The 20,197-nt window shown below is 42.1% G+C and overlaps 1 protein-coding gene across 1 annotated transcript in view; it reads left to right on the forward strand.

Annotated features, from left to right (window-relative positions):
- Positions 1–3,859: 3,859 nt before the first annotated feature.
- Positions 3,860–20,197, forward strand: part of cadm4.L (cell adhesion molecule 4 L homeolog) — a 217,702-nt gene continuing 201,364 nt past the window's right edge. Inside the window, 1 exon segment of the mRNA NM_001093831.2 lies at positions 3,860–3,974. Within this exon segment, the coding sequence (NP_001087300.1) occupies positions 3,902–3,974 (73 nt within the window). The 5' untranslated portion in view covers positions 3,860–3,901.

The raw sequence follows: 20,197 nt of genomic DNA on the forward strand, positions 1-20,197 counted from the left end.
CTGTCACTGACTTACAGGCCTGGAACTTTAACTCTTAAGCAGTTGAAGCAAATATCTGTATAAAGGTGCACCATTGCACCACATGCACCCCTGATATTTACACCATTGGTTCTTTGGGGTGTGCATTAGAAACATAAGTAGTGATGGGGGGAATAAATATGCCTGGCACTAATTTGCGGCGAATCTCCTGCGAAAATTCGTCTGCAAAGTCAAAATTTTTTGGAGGCACGTCCAAAAAGTTGCTCTCGTCAACACAATTCGGACGCCCATTGACTTTAACGCCAACGTCGGCGTGGACGTGGGTGTCAATTTCAGATTTTCATGATTCTTTGTGAAAATGTCAGATTTTCACGATTTCTCCGCAAATTGTTCTCCCTTTCACGAATTTAGTGAATTTTGCAGGAGATTTGTGAATTTTTCAGCGAAACGGGAGAAATTCTCCCATCACGAAGCATAATATTTACACTGCCCCCCTCACATTATACTTCCACTAGTGTATTTGCTTGTAGCATTGATGCTGCTCTTCTGGCCTCTTGGTGGGATCTATGGTGTTGTGTATAGTAGGGAAAGCTGGTGTCAGGGACTATAAATGTGATATAGAGTATACAGTGACCCACGATTGTGTCAGGGAAGGAACTATAACTGCAGGACTATATGTGTATAGTAAGGCAAGGTAGTATCATTAACATCACATATTAGATGGGTTCAACATGTAACATTCAACTGGAAGATATAGAGAAACAGTAAAAACAGCATATCATGGGGTTAATGTAATAAAAAGTCCAAAGTTTGATACAGGTCCATAGCAACCAGTCAGCAGAGCGGTGCAACTTCAAGGACCCCCAATACAACTCTCGCTGGTACCTGGGATGCAAAAACATATTCATAGGGAGGGTTGTACTGGGCCAATGGGACACCGGGGCCCCTAGGACCCAAACCTGATCTGTACCTGTAACTATGTTGCTCCCCTGCTGCCTTCCCTCTCCTGATCGTGGTGAGGTGTAGGTGCAACGGAGAGCTCAGATCGGGACTGGAATTCACTAGGCCCTGGCATTCAAGTACATAGAGGCCCAAGCAGCCCCCACCAGCCCAATAAATAGTGACTGTCTATGGCACCTTACATTAGCCCCTCTGGCATTTGCAAGGACCCACACATTGTCAGTCCGGGCTTGGGAGAGGGGGGAGAAAGGGGTTGGAGTGGTGGATGAGCTGAACAGTTGTGGGGCAGGAGCCTCAGTGGGTCTCAGACACCCAGTCCGACAGTTGCAAACCTGGACTGGCAATCTGTGGATTCTGGCAAATGCCAGTAGGACAGCTGTAATATGCCATAGACAGTCAATATTTAGTGGGCTGTTGGGGGGGCTGTTTGGGCCTCTGTTTACTCGGAACCGAGGGCCTATTTTGAATCGCAGTACCTACAATCACCCACAATCTCCCTCCCATGTGTCCAACAGATCCCCTCCTATTACAGATATTCGACTGAATCACAAGGTAGTAATTGCTGCTCAAGTGTTTACCAACAAATGGACTGGTTGCTATGGGTTACTAGACCTTGAGAAAACCTTTTCCCTGTACATTCCCCTTTGCAAAACCACATACAGTAGCACATCTCTCACTCACTTCATTCTGATCCTGCCCACTCCCACACCTTGTGTCTTATTCCCCTACCTTTAGATTGTAAGCTCCTTTGCACAGGGCCTTCCTCAACTTTTGTACCGGTATTGGTTGTGATGTGTGTAACGCCATATGTTCTAAGTATGTAATTAATGTGATCTAGTTGTATAAACACATTTACTTTACAGTGCTGCGAAATATGCTGGCGCTATATAAATAAATGTTAATAATAATAATAATAATACATTATGTAACCGTGATTATCCAGGATTAGGTTCAGGATTCGGCCAGGATTCTGCCTTTTTTAGCAGGATTTGGATGCGGCTGAATCGAATCTGAATTTGCATATGCAAATTAGGGGCGGGTAGGGAAATTGAGTGACTTTTTGTCACAAAACAAAGAATTAAAAAATGTTTCCCCTTCCCACCCCTAAATTTGCATATGCAATCTCCCTCCCATGTGTCCAACAGATCCCCCTCCTATTACAGATATTCTACTGAATCAGAAGGTAGGTAATTGCTGCTCAAGTGTTTACCAACAAACTGACTGGTTGCTACGGGTTACTAGACCTTGGGAAAACCTTTTGCCTGTACATTCCCCTGTGCAAAACCACAAACAGTACCACATATCTCACTCACTTCATTCTGATCCTGCCCACTCCCACACCTTGTGTCTTATTCCCTTCCCTTTAGATTGTAAGCTCCTGTGCACAGGGCCTTCCTTTTGTACCGGTATTGGTATCGCACATTGCAAACTAGGATTCGTTTCGGTATTCAGTCAAATCTTTCACGGAGGATTCGGGGGGGTTCGGATTAATCCAAAAATAGTGGATAGTGCATCCCTAATATATATATATACATATACATACAGGGCCGCCATCGGGGGGGGACAAGTGTGCCAGGCCTGGGTCTGAAGGGGGGCCCGGCAGTGCTGCACTTTTGAAGAGACGGCCCCCTTGACAGCTCCCAAGCGGTGCCGTCCGATCGAAGTCCTGAACAGCCACAAATGCGGAAGTGCTGAACAGACCAAGTCCTGAAGTGGTGAAAAGACCCGAAGTCATGAAAACAGCTTTAATTGAAGTCCTGATGACACGAGTTCAATTCTACTGACACCAATGTGGTTTTTTTTTAATCCCCTGGCCACCAGTGTTTTATTCTAATACTCTAAAGGCCCCTGCCACCCATGTTTTAAAAAAAATATTTTACGGGGCCCCAATTTTTTTTTAACTTGTAAGGGGGGCCCTGGTACCAATGTTTTTGTAAAAAAACTTTTATGGGGGCTCTGGCGCCAATGTTTTTTTTTACTTATAGGGGGGCCCGGACCACCAATTTTGTAAAAAAAAAAAAAACTTTTACCGGGGCCCTGGCACCAGTTTTTTTTACTTATAAGGGGGCCCTGACCATCAATAGCTTTTTATAACGTGTATGTGTGGGGGGTTACTTTTTTTAGCGCTGATGTCTGTGTGGTCTTTTAACTGTGGGGTGGAGTGTGGGGCCTGGGTGGGCGGGGTCCAGGGGGCCCCAAAAATTTTGTTGTACGCGGCCCTGTGATTTCTAATGGCAGGATTGGCAGCCCTGTATATATAGTGAATAAAGTACCCCCTCTTGTAAAATATAAGGATATTATATGTTACCGAAGAGTTTCATGATCATATAAAAACATGGAACTCTGAGGTGACTTCTAATATCCTCATATTTTGCAACTGGGGGTCCTTTATTTATTATAATACACAAGTTTCAGTGAGTCATGTTCAGAAATGACATCACAACTCACCGTTTATAACTGATGACATCAGAACTCACTGTTTATAAGGATATAATTTACAAGATATTCATGGCTTTTGTGTATTATATATATGTATATGTACTAGGCATATTCAACCTGCAGCCCCCCTCCCCAGCTGTCCCCTTGCCAATAGCTAATGGTGAGAGTTGTAGCACAACTAGAGCTTTGGCTGATATAAGTGAGTCTCTAGCTGTCATATCTCCAGCAGGCAGGGTAGCGCTGCACAGGCAAAGGCGGGGCCGCTGGGAAAAGCAGACAAATGGCAATATTTGGAATTCCTTCTAAAAACGGAATCCTCGTTCCTCTCCGGCGCAGAAGGGGTTGAAGCGATCCGGTCCCGCACCCGCATGGGACTAGTAAACAGTCGCCTCCCTTTCTTGTACCGAGAGCTCCGCCCGAGGCCCCGCCTCCCTCTGCATCTCATTAGCATAAATTAGCGGCAGGGCAGGTGCAGAGGAGCAGAGAGAAGCAGCAGCAGCAGCAGGGAAGGCACTGGCTCACCATGGCTCCTGCACTCACCGCGCTAAATCGCTGCTTTGTCCTGGGGATCTTGCTGCTGGTCACTGCGGGGACAGGTAAGAGCCTTTTCTTGGCACAGACTGGGGGGCGGCACATGGGTTGAGGGGTTCGGGCTGTGAATGGCTCCTGTGTATCCCAGGACTTGCAGGGGGATCGCAAGCTCTTTAGCTGACAGTTGGGATCGCAACGCATTGCAGAGTAATGTCAGCCAAAGGGTTAATATAATATATGACTGACTGTCCTTCTGTCTGTTTCGGTCACTTAACCCCTTCCTTGCCACAACGACCTGCCACTGCCTTGTGGGTGCCTGCAGGTCACCCTGAAACATAAAACAGTGTGTGAGTGTCTATCAGTTGCTGAACTACAACTCTGTGTTTTTGGTGCCCATTGGAGGATGCTGGGAGTTGTAGTTGAGCAGCAGGCACAATATCCCCGCAGTAAGTGATTTTTTTTTTCTTCTGAAGGGACATCTGGCTGGAAATCCCGCAAGGAATGGCTCTCTGCCGCAGATATGTTAAACAAAGAGACGTGTGTTTAAGGGGCAGCATCCTCCCTTTGCTGTTCTGCTCAGTACCAATCTCTCCTTGGGGGGGGGTTGTTGATGCAGCAGGGCTGAAAGGGTTAACGCTTGGATACAATTTGCCTGCTGTGTCCTCGTCACCTCTAAACTTATCCCGAAACTGGCAGCGGGGATTTTTCCTGTGCTGAGTGGCAGTTGGTACCCACAGGCTGGCAGTCACTGGGCACCGGGATTAAACGGAATCCTGTCTCCATTGAGTTGTGTGATGCTGCTGTCACTGTGTGTGTGTCGCTGTCTGTGCGCTCCGTGACTTTATGAATGGTGACAAGGGATTTATGGAAAGGGACGAGGGGGTTAAAATTGTCCTGTGAAGCCTCCGCTCCTTTAACCACAAGCCTCTCCCGTCCCTCTATAACTTCTATGGTGTCTGTATCCAGCTTCTGACCTGCCCACTGATAATGCCCAAAAATGCTTGGCACACAGTGCGCGACCCTTACAATGCCATCATGCCCCCATTCAGAATAAACTTCAGACTTGTGACGTTCGACTCCATGGGGGGGGGGGGGGAAACCCCATCCCATTCAACCTGCTAGTTTTTCACAGACAGCAACTCCCAGCAGCCAGGAGTTGCAGTTTAAGAAGAGCCGGAGGGCTTCAAACCGTCTATGAAAAATATTTAATAAAATACAATATTTAATGCTTTAAAGGGCCCCTGTGAAATTGGGATTTGATTATGGGTATGTAGGCCCCCCAAATATAATGTTTGATTCCCTTTATTTCCAAGAGAATCACGTTGCGTTAATGGTCATTCTCCATTGGTGTTATGGGCACGATGAGTGTCACTGGGTTTATATATATGTATATATAGAGAGAGAGAGAGAGAGAGTATATATATATATATATATATATGTATATATATATATAGAGAGAGAGAGTATATATATATATATATATATATATATATATATATATATATATATATATATACACATATCTCGTACAATCCCTTAATGTTATATCCCAGGTGGTATTGATGTCCCATTATAAAAAAAAAACTCAGAATGGATCTTGGGCTCCAAACCCCTTCCACGTCCACGTGGTACCAATACTGACTGGGCTGATAATGAACCTTGTTTTTATCTGGTAACATCATCGCTGCCAATAATCCCACCCCTTTACATGTGACCACACCCACCCCTGCTCGACCAATCTCTGTGCAGCATGTGATGTCACATGTGGGGGGGAGAAGAAATCTTTTAGTGTCCCTATTTGAGACTGGAGAAATCTGGGACGTCTCCTGAAAGCAATGTGAATACAGTGCCATGTATGTCTGCATATATATATATATATATATATATATATATATATATATATATATATATATATATATATAACATAGTACCGCACTCAATGGGAATACTTGTGAAAAAAATCAAGATTTATTGAAATAAATCCGATGTTTGAACAGCAACTGTGCTTTTTCCCAAGGATATATATATATATATGTATATATATATTCCCCCAGTGGGTATTTTCCTTTAAAGTGGGGTTATTGACCGGTTATGGATTTTTGTGGCTGTCAATGTTGTTGTTCATGCTTCAATGAAATGTTATTGCTAGGTATAGCCAAGCAGGCATTCTACCGTATTCTCTTAATTATTTGCCCACTAGGGGTGCGTGCCCTCCTGTTGTTGTTGTTGCCCAGATATATCAATAATTAGATCTGTATGAGGCCAATGGTGCAGATGTTATTACACTGAGCTGGTGTATGCCTCTGATCATGCACTAGTTATGTGGAGTATAAACACTAGGACACTGGAGACGTCAATCAGTGTTGTGGCTTTCCTACTAACTGACAGTGTATACAATTTAGTTACATTGCATAGAGCTGTTGTACTCTTAGGGGGTTATTGATTAAAGTCCAAATTTCAAAAATTTGAAAAATTCGAGTTTTTTTTTTTACAATAAAATTAAAATTTTAATGGAAAAAAAAAATTCATTTTTCGAGATTTATTTTACACCGAGGATGGAAAAAGTCTGAGTCCGAAAAATCAGGCATCTCAGACCTGCCAGGGTTGTGTATAAGTCAGTGGGAGAGGTCCCTGTCCTATTTGGCAGTTGTCTGCGCTGGAATTAGCCAGAAAATCAGACTATTCGGGCAAAAATCCCAAAGAAATTCCGGCTTTTCCGGATAAAAGGCCAAAAAAAATGTACGATTCGGGGAAAAAACTCAGAAACCATTCGGGTTTTCGCTCATTTTTATCAAGTTTGTTCCTGATGCGATTAAATCATGCTTTTTAAATATTCTAAATAATAAATAAGCTCACAGTGTGGATACTAGAAAAAAAAATCAGATTTTAGCAAATAACCCTCCCCGTCTTAAGTCTACACTGTGCCGTGCAATGCCTTATAGGGGTTATGTGGCGATTAGGGATTTTCCTACCCTAAATAATGGTAACAAAAACATTTCTCTGAAATTTGGCCCTTGGTGGGTAATTTTACAGTTCCCTGTGTTTGGGCCCTTTTGCTGATTAATCCAACGAAGGGACCAAGCAGTGTTGTGGGGTCACCTGGTTCCACACCTGCCCAATCAAAATCCATAGAAAATCTCCATTAGTCGAGTTTTTAATGTTCTTCTTACAGTTTTTGGCTGCAACTTCAATTGGTCGACTGAGAATGCTGGGAAATACTTTGTCACAAGCTTCCTGGCCATGATCACTATACAGGGTAAAGGGACAGGGGATATCAGTCGCAATATAAGGAGTTAAGTACTATCTAACATGCTGCTATTACATAAATAATTAATGATGATGGTGATGATGATGGGCACGGCAAATCACTGTAGGATCTGTAAAATATTTAGCCTGTGTTTTGCCGCCGCAGCAGAAGGATGTGTGGGGATGTTTTTTTCTCTAACCACCTGTTCTGTTAGCGAGTAACAAGCGAGTAACAGCAGCAGGAAAGTGAAGAGAAAATGACAGGGTACTTGCAATGCTCAGCCCCTACATTACTCCAAGCTGGTTTCCTCCGGTCAGAACAAAGCACTCGGTCTTGTCTTACTGGTTAGGGTTATCTACTTTTTTTTTTTGGCTAGGGCCAGTCAGTCTGCATATAATTACATTCCAAAAAAATGGTACCAGCAAATGAGAAAACACATTTCACTGCTACATGGACATTCAGCATGAACTAAGTTAAATCATAACAAACACAAAAGCAGGCACCCCGATTGGCTGCCTGCAAAAGTCTAACTGTTTTACTGCATTGCATAGTGATCGAGAAAAACAGGCTTGACGCATTTTGAACCCAAAGGTGTTACGTTTTTTAATAACTACAAAGTGAGTTAGAAACATAGGCCTGACGCATTTTTTTGCCAAAAGATTAAAAGTCATACTTCTACTACCGAGTAAGAAACATACAGTAGGCCTGATGCATTTCGTGTACAAGAGTGTACAAAAAGCATAAATGTTTCTAATTAAGAAACATAAGGGTAAACATTTTATTTTATGCTTATGATTTTATGCTTATGATTAAGAGATTGTGTCCCGAAACGCATCAAGTGTATCACCAGTGCAGGATACTGCAATACATCTGCCTCTCTATTTAACGGAGTGCCGTCATTTTTTTGGGCTTTTGGCGAATTTGCACAGTGGGGACGCTGTTAACAGAGCACCTGGGTAAGAGCACAGGAGCAGCCCTATTGGATAAAGTGCTTGGAGCAGTTTGTTTGGTTAATAAACATTTTATTATACTACAAAGTTAGTCAGAAACAAAGGCCTGATGCATTTTGTTGCCAAAATGGTAAAAGTTTTATTATACTATAGAGTAAGTTAGAAACATAGGCATGGCACATTTAATTTCAAAAAGTGTAAAAAAAAGGACTTGCGCATTTCGTGGTCAGAAGTGTAAACATTTAAAACATAGGCCGGACATATTTTGTTGTCAAAATGGTAAACGTTTTTATTATACTACAGGGTTAGTAAGAAACGGAGACCTGACGTGTTTCATGTCCAAACGTGTAAATGTTTTCACATACTGATTAGGAAACACAGGACATAGCGTTTCATGTCCAGAGGTGTAAACATTTTATTATACTACAAATGAGTTAGAAACATAGGCCTGCCGCATTTTGTTGCCAAAAGGGTAAAAGTTTTATTAGACTACAGAGGGAGTTAGAGCCATAGGTCCAAAAGTGTACCTGTTTTCACATACTGATTAAGAAACAAAGAACTTGTGTGTTTCTTAACCAGAAGTGTAAATATTGTATTATATTACAGAGTTTGAGTGAAACATAAGCCTGGCGCATTTCGTGTCCAAAAGGGTAAACTATTTCACATAAGTATTTAGAAATAGGCTTCCGTGTTTCGTGGCTAAACAGTTTATTATACTACAAAGTAAGTTAGAAAAACAGGCTTTTGTTGCCAAAAGGGTAATAGTTTTATCATACAACAGAGTGAATAAGAAACATAGGCCTGATGCATTTCATGTCCAAAAGTGTAAACATTTTATTGTTTCACATACTGATTAAGAAATTTAGGCTTTATGTTTTTGGTGACCAAAAGTGTAAAAGTCATATTATATGACAGAGTGATTAAGAAACATAGGCCTGACGTGTTTCGTTGACAACGTTTCAGTCATTTTATTGAATCACATAGTAATAAACATAGGCCTGACTCGTTTTGTGGCCCAAAGTATACATTTTAGATTGTTACATAATGGTGCCCAATAGTGTAAATGTTTTAATGTATCCCATAGTGGTTAAGAAAAATATGCCTGATAATTGATTTGTCCCCAGAAATATAGAAGTTTCATTATGTTACATATTACTCAAGAGAAATAGACCTGATGCATTTCTTGCCCACAAACGTATCATTTTTGTTGTGTTATATAGTGATCAAGAAAAAGATGCATTTTGCACCATGGTGCATCTCTCTAGGCAACCAGATGTTGGAGCAAGGCACTCGAATAGGTCACCCATGGATCAGATAAATGTTGAATAAAAATACATTTTTATTTGTATGAAACACTCATACCAACCTGACGCGTTTCGTGTCTAAGACACTTATAGGCTATAGGCTACACAATTGACAAACATGGGTCAATATTTAAAGAGTAAACCACCAATCACAGCGAAGGGGAAGGGAAACAGAAAAATTGTATGGTGCTCTCTAGGCTCCCTCAGAAAAAAAAACAGATATATCCTATAGATGTTTCAGCTTTCCCTTTCTGGGTCATGGCACATAATAATAACAACTGGTTGCTGGGAAGTGTAGTTGAACCATTATGGGTTGGGCAACCCTTCATTCTTGGCCCAGCTTGTTGTATTGCTGAAAACAACCTAAATCTTCCTGAGAAACATCAGCTCTGTGCCGACTGATCATTAAAATCCCTGTCCTAAATAGAGTGGGTGTTCTGGTGTCTCCCTGACATTGAGCTTCGCAACCCCTTTGCGTGTGTGTGTCTGATATTTAGTGTGTGTTTGTAGATCCGTTCCTGACACACCTTCTTTTGTAACACAGAGAAAGCCCTTAGGGGCAAAATGATTCACAAGTGCCTGTTTACTTCAAGGGCCAGTTCTGGCGAGGTTGTAGGAACGGGGTCAACTTCAGCGTACGGGTCTGTTCCAGAGAAAGAGGGTTCCAGCTCATCTCTCACGTCCTATTGGTGTAATTGTGACACGGGATTATTTGAATGTTTTAAAAGGTGTCGCTGATTTGGCTGCTCTGACAGGTCACATGTCCTGAAGCCAAAACACTGAATTTGCGGGAGATGATTCACAGGAATGTGTGAGAGAGAGAGAGGGAGGAGCGCTACTGTCATACCCATAGCACAGAATGAGTAACAATCTGTATATTTTTGACAATTAGAATAGTTTGCATAGTTTTTTCAGATTAAGATGGCAAAGTTAGTCTGTGAAAAAATATCTTTATTTCCTAGCTGTGTGTGTTATGCACATTCCTGCTGAACATGTTTTCATGCAGAAGCTGGAAAAGAAGCTGCCATACTGTTTGCGTCGGTGCTCTTCAGTGGCGTAACTAGATATCACTGAGCCCCACAACAATTTATTTTTCAGGCCCCCAAGAGGTTATCGGGTTTTAGCAATATTTATTGAAATTGTATATTAATTATGGCCTCATGGGGCGGGGCCCCTATACGTCCTGGGCCCTCCTGCAGCCGCAGGATCTACTTCCTCTGTAGTTACGCCCCTGGGTCCATTCGACAACCATTTAAAGGTGGTTCACCTTTAAGTTAACTTTTAGTAAGTTATAGAATGGCCAATTCTAAGCAACTTTATGGGGCAGATTTATCAAGGGTCGAAGTCAAAATTCTAATTAAAAAAAATTGAGTTTGAAGCTGTTTTGTGTGTATTTCGACTAGGGAATATTTCAAATTCGATTTCGAATATCGAAATTTATCATGTACTGTCTCTTTAAAAATTCAACTTCGACTATTCGCCATCTAAACCTGCCGAATTGCTGTTTTAGCCCATAGGGGACCTCCTAGAACCTGTTTGGAGTCAACTGGTGGACTTTGAAAAATCTAAGTTTTCTTAGAAAAAACATTGAATCGAATATGATGTTACTTCGATTCGTACACTTCAAATTCAAGCGAAAACAGCCTATTTGGCAAAAAAAAACCTTTTTTTTTTAAAATACATTTCGGTTGGTCATTCGAATTTCGCAGTTTTTTATCTGAATTCGCCCCTTGATAAATCTGCCCCGATATGTGGACTGCTTTATTTATTTTGTATAGTTTTTGAATTATTTGTCGTGTTATTCTGATTCTTTCCAACATTTATATAGGGGTCACTGACCCCATATAAAAACAAATGCTCTGTAAAGCTACAAATGTATTGTTATTGCTACTTTTTATTACTCATTTTTCTACTCAGGCATCTCCTATTTATATTCCATTTCTTATTCAAATCAATGCGTCGTTGCTAAGGTATTTTGGACCCTAACAACCAGATGGCTGAAATTGCAAACTGGAGAGCTGCTGAATAAAAAGCTAAATAACTCAAAAACCACAAATAAAAAATGAAAAACAATTACAAATACAAAGTGACAAGTGTCACTCTACAATACATCATACTAAAAGTTAAATCAAAGGTGAACCACCCCTTAAAGAAAAATGGTATACTTTATTTCTGACCACTGGATGGTGCTGTTCTGCTGAAATGTCAGAAAGTGGTTCCAGAGGCAAGCAGCATGGCAGCACACTCTCCTGTCTAAAGCCCATACTGAGCAGCAGTCCTGCCCTGCTTTATGGCAGCTGAGATTCTTGCTATCTGTATAACAGAACATTCTGTCCCAGTGGCTGCACAGATCCTATCTGATCCCCATTGTAAGCAGCAGTCCTGTCCTGCTTTATGGCTCAGATTTTAGCTATCTGTATAACAGATCATTCTGTCCCAGTGGTCAGTGATACATGTAAAATTAATTTACTCCGGAGCAGGAATGTGAGTCGATGATAACAGGTTTTAAAGGGCAAGTCAACCCCAAAATAAAAATTTGGTTAATAAAGGAAAACATAATTCTAAGCACCTCTTCGTATGATGTAGAGAGGGATATTCTGAGAAATTTGCAATTGTTTTTCATTTTTTATTATCTGTTATTTAGTTATTTAGCTTTTTATTCAGCAGCTCTCCATCGGGTTGCTAGGGTCACCATTACCCTAGCAACCACGAGCTAATTTGAATAAGAGACTGGAATATGAGGAGAGGCCTGAATAGAAAGATGAGTAAAAAAAAGTATAAATAACAATACATTTGTAGCCTTACAGAGCATGTGTTTTTTAGATGGGGTCAGCAACGTCCAATTAAAAGCTACAAAGAGTCAGAAGAAAAAGCCAAATAACTATAAAACTATAAATAATAAATAATGAAAACCATTTGAAAAGTTGCTTGTTTTATTTTTTTTAGGCAAATTCTTATTTTGGGGTTGACTTTCCCTTTAAAGTGCATGTTGTTGATCCAGAAAGTCTATGCCTGCAGAATTGGGAAGCATTTAATGGTCACCTGTTTAAAAGCAAACATTTTATTGGTTGCTATTGGTTACCGCTCCTGGGCAAACTTAGTGCCTTTTATTACATATGGGGGGATAAGAGTCTTGTTTAGTAAATTGAAATCATTTTGGGGAACATGATGTACTGCATTTTGATGTAGTTACAGGGATGTGTGCTTACCTAGCGCCTGGGTAATTAAATGGACTCTACCATTCAGTGATACGATTCAGACCAAAGTGGTCAGAGATATCATAGTTGTTATCCTTTATTTATATAGCGCCGACATATTCCGTAGCGCTTTACAGTCAGAGGATGGTTAAACTAACGACGAAGTGAAGAGGCTGCAGTTGCCTCTTACGGTAATTACGGTCAGACCCCAAAGCGTCTCAGCGCTTGTCATGAGATAACGGTTTGTGCTGAAGAAGAAGAAGTAGAGAGAGAAAAAAGAAAATTAAATTGCAAAGTCCTCACGTCGCTACTTTTTCTGTGCCGTCAGTACTGGGATTTGATCCTTTGATCACGGCGCTGTCATAAATCACTTTGGTGCAAACGAATCTTGTACATTTTTAAATGATCTGGGGAGAGAGCTCGTCGGGAGTGCGGGTCTCCTTTAATGCGCCCCAATCCCGCCGAGACTTCACTTTCTTTTTTTATTTGTCTTTTCCCATATTTTAGATTGGGGTGACGTCCTCTCTATCACTTTGCCTTGGAAAGTCACTGCATAGGCAATGTGCCCTAATTATAGCAAAGATCTGCTTTGCATCTGATTTCCTATCAGTATAAAGCACCGCTGAATTAGCTAGTACTGGTTTCCAGATGTAGTTCAACTTTAGGGTCAGGGCACACACTCGGATTCGGGGAGATTAGTTGCCCGGCAACAAATCTCCTCTTTTTCGGGGGGCGACTAATCTCCCCGAACTGCCTCCCGCTCGCCTGCGGGATGGCACTCGGAGGGTTTCGTTTTCTGAAGTTGCCCAAAGTTGCCACTTCGGGCGACTTCGGAAAATGAAGAGCTTCGAGTGCCAATCCGCCAGCGATTCACATTATAGCAGTTTGGGGAGATTAGTCGCCCCGAAGAAGAGGAGATTTGTCGCTGGCCAACTAATCTCCCTGAATCTGATCGTGTCCCCTGACCGTAGGAGCTGCCATGTTTCTTGCCTTGGACACACATCTTTTATGGTTGCTATGTTATAAAATATATGTTTTTTAGAAGTTAAGGGCAGCATTGTCCTCTCCCAGTTCCCGGCCTTTCTAAATCTGCTTTGGCTGTTGGAGGATGATGGGAAATGTATTCCTGAAAACAGATAGAAGGCTGTGTGTGTGACATTCAGGCAATGAATGAAGAGAATTCTGGGAGTAGTAGTTCAGTAACAGGTTGGACCTCCCTGGTGCTAATGTTTCTGCAGCAGGCTTACCACTCGGAAGTTTACCTTCAAACAGGTAGCTATGGTTGCTACGGGTTACAAGACCCGCCGCAAACTTCGGAACTCTTATTACATGCCTCCACGAGACCATCTGAACCCTGTTCATACTCAATTTGCAGTGATGAAAATGTTTATCCGCCGACATAATGTAAAAAGTGACCTTGGCGTTCCCGCTATGGAGGGTTCTAATAATGTGCAGCCTTGGGTTCTGCGCCGCCTGAAAGGATCCCTGGGATGTTTTTTGTCTCTCAGACCTTCATTTTTTTTTTGGCAGATAAAATATAATATAGCAGCACATAAAGGAAGAGTGGGATTGGGGGCAGCAGTTTCGGTGGAGGAAAAAGCCCTGTGTCAGGCAATTCATGCGCACGACAAAATGTGTGTATAGTGGTGCCAAGGAAAGTACATTACACCAGCACCCTGCCTTTATGCAACTCCCTGCACTGACAAATTGGTTTGCACCCAGACATCAAATGCTCTATAATATCTCTCCCTTCTCCTTTCATTCCAAGCACCCCCCGGCAAATATGGGGAAGACGTTTTGGGGTGCCATGCTGGCATAATGTTCTGCATAATCCAACTGATCAACCCGGGAGGAACCAGCAGCAAGGCCCACTGTGTGTAACTGCTATACTGCTCTTGCTGAACTACAAGTGTCTATCTATCTATCATCATCTATCTATCCAAGGTTAGACTTGTCTACTGGGGTACCAGAAGAATTCCCAAAAGGTCATGGTAATGGTTAGCTTGAGGCTAAGCTCTTAGATCCAATATATGGGTCACTGACTATCTATCTAACTTTCTATCTATCTATCTATCTATCTATCTATCTATCTATCTATCTATCATCATCATCATCTATCCAGGGTTAGACTTGTCTACTGGGGTACCAGAGAAATTCCCAAAAGGCCATTGTCCTCGTGACTTTGGGGTTGAGCTCCTGGATCCAATATATGGGTCACTGACTATCTACCTATCTATCTATCTATCTATCTATCTATCTATCTATCTATCTATCTATCTATCTATCTATCTATCTATCTATCTATCTATCTATCTATGATCATCATCATCATCTATCCAAGGTTAGACTTGTCTACTGGGGTACCAGAACAATTCCCAAAAGGCCATGGTCCTGGTGAGCTTGAGGCTAAGCTCCTAGATCCAATATATCGGTCACTGACTATCTATCTAACTTTCTATCTATCATCTATTTATTTATCTATCATCATCCAGGGTTAGACTTGTCTACTGGGGTACCAGAGAAATTCCCAAAAGGCCATTGTCCTCGTGACCTTGGGGTTGAGCTCTTAGATCCAATATATGGGTCACTATCTACCATCTATCTATCTATCTATCTATCTATCTATCTATCTATCCATCTATCTATCTATCTGTCCGCTGTCTGTCTGTCTGTTTGTCTATCTATCTATCTATCTATCTATCTATCTATCCCTGTATCCAGTAGCAGGAGAGGAGCCAACGCACCTCAGATTTTGTGTTTTATGTACATATAAAAAAGTATGATTTTCCATTGGCTGGATGCTGCTGGCAGTATAAACTGAAATGACAATATAATGTAACAGAGAGCACGGGATTGAAATATAAATATTTGAATGAGAAATCTAAAACAGGAAATTCAATATGTATCCGGCAATCTGGCATTGCTAGGGCTGCCATAAAGCATGGCTTTTATTTCTTTTCCCTGCGGAGCCAGGGCTGTCAGATAGTCCGTTTGGTTTCATCCAGCGAGGATGCTGGGAGCTGTAGGCTATCAATAGCTGGACATCATGGGCAGTCGCAGGGAAGATTTTGGTGCTGAATAAAGACAGTTTGCTCCAGCTGCAGCTACAGCCCCCTGCCATCCGGAGACAATGTGGGTGTCTAAAGTAAGTAGAAGTGAGATATGTGAGCAGGCCTAAACGCCACAGTGGGGTACAGTCAGCAGTTGGTTTGTATGGGTGCACATAGAGGCTTATTTATATAGTTCTACTTTTATACGCTGGGATGTTTGTTTTATATACAAACCATTCAGAGAGGGAGCTCCACCCTTGTCAGTGCAGTTAAATCGCTCCTTTATTTCAGTGTATGGAAATCTATTAGATACCATCTGTGTGTGCGTGCTGGAACATGCTCTCGCTTTCATGCAATCACTTTATATTGGCAGTGCTGTCTCGTGTATGGCAGTGTTGGTGTCTCTCTGTGCAACTCATCTCCCCACACTCTGGCTCCTATCTGATATTATATATGGTACGTTTCGAAATATTAATAAAAGACGCCGCAAAAATTCCCATGAAATTGCAAGTCTAAAGCAATACCCAGGAGGGAATCATTCTCTTCCGACAGAGCATTGTTGCTTGGAATTTAGAGCTAATAGTGGGGGAGCCAATGCACTCTCTTGTTAAAATTATAGGCATGGTGCCCAGGGATGCCATCAGAAATCTTTGGGACCCATTCATATAAGTAAATGCTTAGGGCTCTCCAATGAACAGTGCAGTGAGCTCAGCAATCAGAGCTGGGGTCCCCACCTGGGGAACATGTCCATGGGAGGTGATCTGGTCTTGGCTTTTAGTGTCCATACATTGGACACTTTAATGCCTTGTGTTGCTCAAGGGAAATGACAACAATTGCTATACATGTGTCACAGGGACTTCAATCCCAAAAATCTGAAACCTGAGCTTCCAAATATACCAGTTCATGGGTGTTTCTGACCCTAAGGTGGCAGACCCAATGGTGCCCCCGTCTCAACCAACATGTTGCTCACCAACTCCTTGGATGTTGCTCCCAGTGGCCTCAAAGCAGGTGCCTATTTTTGAATTCCTGACTTGGAGGCAAGTTTTGGTTGTATAAAAACCAGTTGTACTGCCAAAACAGTCTCCTGTAGGCTGCCAGTCCACATTGGGGCTATAAAATTGGCAATCACAGTCCATCAGGAAATTTTTTCATGCTTGTGTTGCTCCCCAAATCTTTTTACATTTGAATGTGGCTCGTAGGTAAAAAAAAAAGGTTGGGGACCCCTGGTCTGAGGTATCTTTCAGCAGCCCCTCTGGCATTTGCCAGAATTCACAGACTGCCAGTTCGGGTCTGGCAGTTGCACGACTATTCTTAAAGAGCCACACAAAAATGGAAATTTGACTCTATTTGCCACCCCTGGGCGTAAAGTACTACCTGAGGTACATGGGAACCTTGCTGCAGGTGGCACTTTACACCAAGGGGTGGCAAAAAGAGTCACATTTCATTACAATAGTGGTCTATTGTGTCTTCTGCAAAAGAGGGGTGTTCAATGCAGACCAGGAGCATGTCTAGCTAGGTAAATTAATCAACTGGGTGAATTGGGGGTGTGCTCGGCATTGTGCCAGCTCTTTTATTGGGAGTTTTGGGAAGTGCAGCAGCAGCTCTGATTGGCTCACAGGCCTTGTTGTTTATCCAGGCCAAGCCGCAAAGGTGCAGATTCATTAAAGCGGTCACCTCTGTGCTTTGTGGTTTTGAGCAGCTATCCCATTCCTTGTCCATCTATCACTGTCTGAGCTCCAACTCACCATCGCTGCTCCTCTTCCCCCCCCCCGTGTCTCATCCCTTAAGCAACGCGCTCATTCATGGGCCGATGCCGAGACATCGTCAGTAGCAAAAAAACATATTGTTAATTAGTCTGGAAATTCATTTGAAACACCTGAAGAATCCCATTTACATGCAATTTAGGGATTTTGAAACACAATTCATTTTACATTAGATTTTCTATTATTTCAGAGCGGGATATTGAATGAAAGCAGGGAAGAGGGATTAAGGGGGTAGGGAGCAGACAGAACTGTAGTTGCAGAGGGCTGCTGTACATGAGAAATTATAAGACAGTATTTAAAAGTGCGAGGAAAGATATGTTATACATAATCACATAATTTAGAGCGGTAGCCTAGATCTCTTATTTATTTTAAGGTGTGAGGAAGGATACTTTAATTATCCATAATCACCCAATTTTGTTGCAACAGTGTCCCCAACCACACCCAGGTTATCTCAGTATAGTTCTATAGGACTGCAATGAAATAAATGCTTTTATTCCAGCATATGGGCTCTGATTGTTGTTCTGTGACTTATAGGAACTCCCTTCTATCAGACTTAAAGGCATAATGTGTATTAAGTGCATCTGTGTATGTGTATATGTACCCGTGTAAGTATCTGTCATATCATATAGAATTCTCATTTACCTGTAGTTTCCATATAGTCTATTGTTACCCTTAAAATGGGAAAGCGCATCCCCTGCATTTCCTAAATGATGGCTTCCTGCTTTGCGTCCAATCAAGCTGTCATTCTGTCTCCCTGTGCTAAGTAATTCCAGGCTTCTCATCAGTCCCTTTTCTTCTGAGTCACCAAATTAAATGGAGAGGATAAAGAGAGAGACGTGACAAGGCAGTGAGCGACATGAGAGAGAGAGAGAGTGGAATGTAGCACGGGGTGGGGAAGCAAAGGGAGAGAGAAAGTATCTGTGACACCCGAAAATACATAAGTTGCATCATCACCCTCTTCTCCATATTCTATAAAGAATGTCATACTCAGATGTATCCATTGGCCTAACGCTATAAGGGGGTTATGTAATAAAAGGCACTAAGTTTGCCCAGAAGCAGTAACCATAGCAACCAATCAGTGGGTAGCATTTACTGGTCACCTGCAAACATCTGATTGGCTGCTCTGGGTTATTGCTTTTTTGCCAGACTTAGTGCCTTTTATTTCATTTGGGGGTAAATGTCTAAATCTCTTAATGTCTACAGGTTGGCCCAGCTCTATATGGTCTAAATCTCTGATTGGCTACAGTTTGGCCCAGCTCTATATGGTCTAAATCTCTGATTGGCTACAGTTTGGCCCAGCTCTATAATTGATAAAATCTCTGATTGGCTACAGTTTGGCCCAGCTCTATAAGTGTCTAAATCTCTGATTGGCTACAGGTTGGCTTGGCTCTACAAGTGTCTAACCTACACATGTAATAAAAGGCACTATGTTTGCCCAGGAGCAGTAACCAGTAGCAACCAATAAGATGTTTGCTTTTAAACATGTGACCAGGGCTACCTGCTGATTCTTTGCTATAGGTTTCTTCCCCTGGGCAAACTTAGTGCATTTAATTACATAACCCCATAAATCTCTTAATGTCTACTGGTTGGCCCAGCTCTGTAAGGTCTAAATCTCTGATTGGCTACAGTTTGGCACAGCTCTATAAGTGATTAAATCTCTGATTGGCTACAGGTTGGTCTGGCTCTATAAATGTCTAAATATATGGTTGGATACAAGTTGGTCCAGCTGTATAAGTGACTAAAATCTGATTGGATATAGGTTTGTCTGGTTCTATAAGTGGCTAAATCCCTGATTCGCTACAGGTTGGCCCAGCTCTATAAATGATTAAATCTCTGATCGGATATAAATTGGTCCAGCTCTATAAGTGATTAAATCTCTGATTGGATGCAGGTTGATCTGGCTCTATAAATAGCTAAATCTCTGATTGGATACAAGTTGGTCCAGCTCTATAAGTGACTAAATATATGGTTGGATACAAGTTCGTCCAGTTGTATAAGTGACTAAATGTCTGATTGGATATAGGTTTGTCTGGTTCTATAAGTGGCTAAATCCCTGATTCGCTACAGGTTGGTCCAGCTCTATGAAGTGCCTTTTTCTCTGACTACAGCTTGTTGCCCCTGCCTCCCCAGACCACCCTGTTGCCCCCAAGACCACCCCTGCTTCTACCATGTACCTGACCGGTAAAGTCAGATCTCCCCGGTAGGGTTGTCTGGTTGGTGGAAAGTTAGACCTGTCAGGTCCTCTCTGCTTAAAAAATAGTGGTTTACTTTTTTACTTATGTAATAACAGGTTTGTTAATGAAGGGATTTCTTGATTCACACATAGGAGGAGAGCTCATTACAGCAGGTGCATTGAAACATGATTCAGATTGGATGGGGGATTTGTTTCAGTTGTCTGGGGTGAAGCAATTTTCCCTCCCACCATCACATTTCTCACTGTATTATGTTCCCTTCAGGAACTGCTGGCAGTTGTCATTCAGCAAGAGCTAGAGAGCCGTAGGATGGACGTGTTCTGATATTCATCCCATTCATCTTCCCTTGATCTGTTTTGTGTCTTTCTAGCCTGTCCCCAATGTGACTACCTCTCTCTCTCTCTCTCTCTCTCTCTCTCTCTCTCTCTCTCTCCATTTCCATCTCTGCCCCATCTTCTTCTCCATCTTCTCGCTCTTAGTGGGGCTTGGCTTGAATTAGCGAGTTCTACAGGATGGTTAAGCCATTCCGAGGGCAGGAAAGTCAGTGCCGTATCCATTCAGTATTTGTGCCTGGCTGTGACTTTT

Source organism: Xenopus laevis, chromosome 7L (genome assembly GCF_017654675.1).
Source record: "Xenopus laevis strain J_2021 chromosome 7L, Xenopus_laevis_v10.1, whole genome shotgun sequence".
In the NCBI taxonomy this organism is placed as follows: domain Eukaryota; kingdom Metazoa; phylum Chordata; class Amphibia; order Anura; family Pipidae; genus Xenopus; species Xenopus laevis.